This window comes from Adiantum capillus-veneris, chromosome 24 (genome assembly GCF_014529385.1).
Source record: "Adiantum capillus-veneris isolate H3 chromosome 24, ASM1452938v2, whole genome shotgun sequence".
Taxonomy (NCBI): Eukaryota; Viridiplantae; Streptophyta; class Polypodiopsida; order Polypodiales; family Pteridaceae; genus Adiantum; species Adiantum capillus-veneris.
In genome coordinates this window covers 122,997,899-123,003,759 of record NC_140954.1, presented here as the reverse complement: position 1 = coordinate 123,003,759, position 5,861 = coordinate 122,997,899, and the positions used below count along the sequence as shown (strand labels likewise).

Genomic DNA, 5,861 nt, shown 5'->3' with positions numbered 1-5,861 from the left:
CAATACAAGTTCTCAGAAGACTGCAGGTACATTTAAACTACAGCACGGTGTAGGGTATTGGGGCACCTCACAAACCAGAGTATGAACAGCGTATAGTCCACTACAGATACTGGTTGATGCACATCAACAAGGCTTCCATTGCATTCTGAAACATACAACTTTAAAAAAGGGCATACAAAAAATTGGCATTCTAAAACAAAGTCACAGGAAGCCTCATATACAAACTTGGAAAATGCTGAAAAAGGTAACCTGATAGAATCCCCTATCACCTATCCACAGTGCCATTTTGTCAAAACAACATTGTTTGCCAAGGCTGAGTACAGTTACCTTTCGGCTGCTTAACCTGAAAGACCCATAGTTAAATGCTACAAACTGGAAAAAAACATATCTGAAAGGTGACAACCAATGGAGTACAAATCACTGCTGCAAAATCCATTAACAATGTAAACATGCCCATTCACACAGCACACACGGCCTGCCAGCAGAGGATGCCTCTATTGCCATGAAGAAAGTCTGCAGATGTACTTGATTCAATGAGTGTTGGCAATGCATTGCTTACAAAGAGAGGCTTGTGAGGGTTCAACAACAAAACTGATCATAACTAGAAAGGCTTGTGCTTCTAGGGAGGATAAAATAAACAAACGATTTTGCAGTAGTTTGTTCTGCCTTCAGTCGTGCTTGTACATGTGAGGAGAAGCAGCCTGTAGGCCGCCCAAAATGCTGCTCAGCCAATGCTTACATCACCCAACAATTGAATATGACCGCCTCGAAAAACCCATCCCACAACAGCCCACATGTTAGCTTCTCAGCCCGATGGGCACGCACAGGAAACATAAGAGCCAGCCCAAAAAGTCACTGCACCTACTTCCTGTCCCTTGCGCCAAAAAGAGGGAAAAAAAGGCACAACAGAATCACCACAATTTGTACAAGCCCTGTACATGTGTTAGAAGATTTGAGAGCCAGTAACCTAGAAAGGCCATAGTGCTTCGAGCCTTCCAATTTTCCATATAGGAAAAAGTGACGGCCCGTTCCGCTCAAATCTGCATGACAAGGACGAAAATAAGTTGACAGGGATTGCCCCATGGACACAGTGAATAAAGATTAGTCAGTGTATTTGCTTCTTCGAGGTGTGCTTTTGCTTTTGTAAGGAGCTCGAGCTGGGGGTGAACCGATCAAGTATCTGGTGATAAAGTCGGCCTCAACGCATGCAAGCATTGATGCAAGACTTATGTTTGTGATCCCTCTGCCCACCAATTTTTCATACCTTGGCTTTATTCTTTTCTCAAGGCTGTAGCCAAAATACTGCAATCACATAGACAGCCACATGAGTTGCTATGTAGAGACTACCTTCTCCTAAAGTGCAGAACTGGATTGAATGGTTGCTTACCTGAGGAAAATCAACAATCTCTTCAGGCGTGCGTTTCATGACATCCACAAGGTACCTATACTTGGGTTCAAGTGACAATTCAAGGTTTTGGCCGAACATGGAAGGGAAAAGCACAATAATCTTAATCACATCCTCTCTCCTAAGCCCAGTATCCAAAAAGAAACTAAACTTAGGGGCAAGATTTTTCTCGATACTGCAGCACAAGATCTGGGCATTGCGAACAAGCAGTCGTTCCATGTCCTTGCTCTCCTGCAAACCTATGGACCGAAGGTACTCCACTGCTGGCTTCAGCCTTTCCTCACAGTTCAATGTAAGCACCTGTAGCAAGGTGGGAAATCCCAATCAGCAACACTCTCACCAAAGAAAAAACAGAGTGCAAGTTGCATGACTAATTGACTGATAACTACTTTGCAGAAGTTCAGTGATGGGATGAGCACCCAGAAAACCATTCCAAACACATTATTCACCCAGGGTACTCAGAATCCATGTAAGACATACCAATCAACTAAATACGCAAACACACAAACAGTACATTTTGCCACGGCAAAAAAGCAAACTGTCTCACATTTCAAGTAGCCGTCTGCGTTCAATTTTGAGTGCATGATCCGATCCCCATACATACCTTGATTGTTTCAAGTAGAGGATCCCAATCTTAACAAAGCCCACACGTACAGCCTAGAAATGCCAATAGGTATGCACATGTAGCACGCCTACTTTTGACTGGCATAAGATCACGGTTGATGATCCAATTGATGTTTTCACCTCTAGCTGCTAGGCGTGTTTAGATACGAACGCTTAAGATTCCAGTTTTCTTGACGGAAGCATGGGCAGGACTACCAAAACCAACAACCACATCTTTTGTCTGAGGGCTAGCAAGCAAGAAGAAAATCACATAATATCGCATTCTACCACCACATCTATTGTCCGAGGGGGTAGGCAAACAAAGAGCAAGAAGAAAAGACAAACACCCTGCATACCTGGTGTAAATGGAACCACGCTACTTCTACGAAAAATCATTTGTACTGTAAAACACTAAAAACTGATTGATGACAAGGCACCCTTAACACCTCCCCATTCAGAATGAATCAAACAAGGCCTTAGCTCTTGCGATCATGCATTTCCAAGTTCTTTCTACTATCCTGGCATGATCCCATGGCCATGTTGTTCGGTATCCCTGAAGTTATTTCAGATCAAGATGCAGTTACTAAATCTCTTCCACAAGCCTGGTCGAGCAAACAAGGCATGAAGCTAGGCCTGAATATACTTTTAAAATCTCTGCAAAATACTATATGTTGATATATAAGTCCGCTAGATGAGCAATCCATTCAATTCTGGGGTGTACAAGAGCTTTCAAAAAGGAAGCTACCAACACGCAAACACCCGATTGAGCAAAAAACAAGTCTGTGTGACACACGCTCATACGCATTTGTCAACTTAAATCCAACTTTCAACTTACATATGCTTCTGACATATTCGTCATAAAGCAAAACAATCTGAAGGTTCCCTACGCCAAGGTGCTAACAAAAGAGCATCCATGTGAGGGGTCAAAAATAACATTAACAAACGCATTTGCACAACTGCCCATAGTTTTTTCAAACATCAAACATGGACGAGTTTGAAAGTATGAAATGAGTTTGATTCAACCCCCTTCGCCGAATCAAGCCTGGCCCTTATTCTTTTTATCCGCTTCCCCAGCCCAAAACAAGCCTTGAGCATTAAAAAAAGAGACCTATGAAAACAGTTATGTAAGTGTCACGAATTGGAACTTAGGACTTAAACCTTAATAAACTACCAAACATGATAGGTTGGACTGGAATCATAGATGTAGACTGCAAACACGGGTAGAGTAGACTAGAGACAAGTGTACAAATTGCAAACACTACCAATTATCATTCTTTAAACTTAAACTCAAAGCCAAAGCCATCTCTCCCTCCACCTCCTCCTCCTCATGCAAGGAGCCATCCTCATCCTTCTCATCATCATCATCATAGTCATCATCAACATCATCCAAAGGCCCAAATCCCCAATTGTCCAAGAAAAAAAAAGGTCAAGTTTGAAACTCCATTTCAAACTCCAAAGTTTATCAAACGTTTTCAATCGAGTTTGAATGCACCTATGCAACTGCCACCATCAAATATCACCCATGAATCCAAAACCACCTCACCAAATGTGCAAATAAAAACGAGGCAACACTAGACAAGGTGAGACTTCCTATCAAACTACAAAATGTGCACAAAAATCACATGCAGACAGACCTTAGTGAAAGTACTCACTTCATTGGGAAACCCAAGAGGATTTAAGGACGTCAAACACAAAATTTCGTGACATTTGGGAACCATTGCTTCACCCATCCTTCAGGCAGGTAAAATTCACTATACAGTTACAAAAGATGAAAGACAGTTTCAAACAGATGTACATACCTGTGGAGAGATGGAAATGACCTTGCCTAACATTTTGTCAGTTACACCGAGCTCTCTCAGGTATTGTATTGTTGGTTCTATTCCTGTTATGGTGTACCCTAGCAACTGAGGGCGGCGCAACAGGACCTTTCCCAAATGTGTAGGCTTCACTCCAAGCCGTAGAAGATGATTCACCATAGGTTCCATCTTTCGCTTTGGATCAATCACAAGAACCTCTGCAAATCTGCGCACAAGCTTGGACACATCATTTGGTGGCAGGAACTCTGACAAGTAGTTGTAAGCTTGTTTCATGGCCCCTAAATCAGAGTGCACCAGATTAGGTCGTCGAGCAATTCCTTTGCCTAAAGAGCCTCCATAAAGACCTACTTGTTTGAAGAAGTGAAGGCGAGACTTGAAATGTTCTCTTGAACTGGGAGAAAAGAGATCAGGAGCCCTGCTCAATATCCTTGCAAAATCTTCTGGTAATACTTGGGCTTCCAGCAGGCATTCCATACTAAAAACAACATCCTCTGTTTTCGCATTCAAGGCCTGAGGGCGTTCGCGAAACACAATTGCAACATCATCCTCGGGGAGGCCTATCGAAATTAAGTACTCAACGCTGCTCCTCATTTCTTTGGTATCATACTCAAAGAAAGTGGGATGGCTTACTAATACAGCTGAAATGTCCTCCTGGCTCAAGCCCATGTCTGTCAGGAAGACGACTGACTCCTCCAGCTTTGATGTCTTTAAATTTAGTATCGCGGGGGCTTTTGCTAGCATGGCTACTGCCTCATTCCAGCTGACTCTTGCGATCCCCATCAAGGAAGACACGCGGCTCACAATTTGATCCACAGAAACATCCGACGTAGCTGCTTGGCTGACATACTTGAACAAGGCTGGTTCTTCAACACTCAATCTCTCCAACTTGGACCTTGTTACCTCAACATCTGTAGAAGACAACTTCGCTGCTTCAGTTGAGGATGAGCTGGAAGCAACAATGCTCTTCGCAAAATTTCTTCCATTCAGTTGGAGTATGCGCTTGACAGGGGCCCTAGTCCTTCGAGACGGCTTCTTCACCGCCAGGGTTTCGCCATCGCTTGCGGAGGGGTCTAAGCTGTTTATGGCAGTGTGATCCACTACTGATAACTTGGGCGGCTTAGCGCAGCAACGGAACGAGACCACTGCCCTGGCACCACCAGCACACATGGGCAAAAGGATAATGCTCTGGCACCTGGACAGAAGAGCCGCATGGAGTGATGCAGACAACTCTACGGCTTGCTTGCGGAGAGGGTCGATGGGAGGCAGGGCGCCCAACGCTCTTGCAGAGCCCAACCCATAAGGGCAAGGTTGTCTATCGGAGCACCCAAAATGCAAAGCTGTAGCTTCCACAATCTGCATACTGGGGGAAGGGCTTTTCGCCCAGAAGGTGCAAGAGGGTTGACGGTGTCTCTTCCTCTCCAGCTACAGACCAGGCTTCGTCATATTCATTTGACTCCGCGGATTACGTTTCTTCTCCTCCAGTCCAGTTCTCCTCGTTTAGCTAAGCGTCCAACAAGTGTGCAGTACAGAATGGCTATCCTTCTGTTCGTATATCCCTACTGTGCGTGAGAGTGTGGGTGTGTGTGGAGTTGCTGATTCTGTTCGTGTATCCCTTCTGTGCGTGTGAGTGCGGGTGTGTGGAGAGAGTTGATTGAGGGCTGCTACATACATGTGCGTGTGGATGAGGGTAACCAATATCATACCTCTCCTATTTGCACATACCTCTCCTATTTGCGCATTCGATCCTCTCAGGCCCTTGTCACACTGGGACGTGGTGTGCGAGGCCATGCTGAGATGGCAGCGCCCCATTCGCCATGAAAAAGGGAAAAGGTAGCTGCGAGCACTTGTCAGAGGGGCGGACAAGAGAGGCCGGCCAACTTTCCATGGAAGCGGCCCACTGCAAAAAGCGTGCGCACGACTGAAGTTCATAGGGTTTGAGCTCTGCCCGTCAGCCCCAAATGCGAACGCCCAACCACTTGGCTAAAGCCAATTTGCTTGCAGAGTCAAACATTATTTTAACAATATTTTTACAACAA

The 5,861-nt window shown here is 44.8% G+C and overlaps 1 protein-coding gene across 1 annotated transcript; it reads right to left on the bottom strand.

Annotated features, from left to right (window-relative positions):
• Positions 1-408: 408 nt before the first annotated feature.
• Positions 409-5,518, bottom strand: LOC147427066 (uncharacterized). The gene is made up of 3 exons (XM_086498047.1): positions 3,808-5,518; positions 1,388-1,705; positions 409-1,302 (listed from the first exon to the last, which is right to left on the bottom strand). The coding sequence occupies exons 1-3, from the start codon at positions 5,182-5,184 to the stop codon at positions 1,102-1,104; spliced, it is 1,896 nt and encodes a 631-aa protein (XP_086354173.1). The 5' UTR covers positions 5,185-5,518; the 3' UTR covers positions 409-1,101.
• Positions 5,519-5,861: the final 343 nt, after the last annotated feature.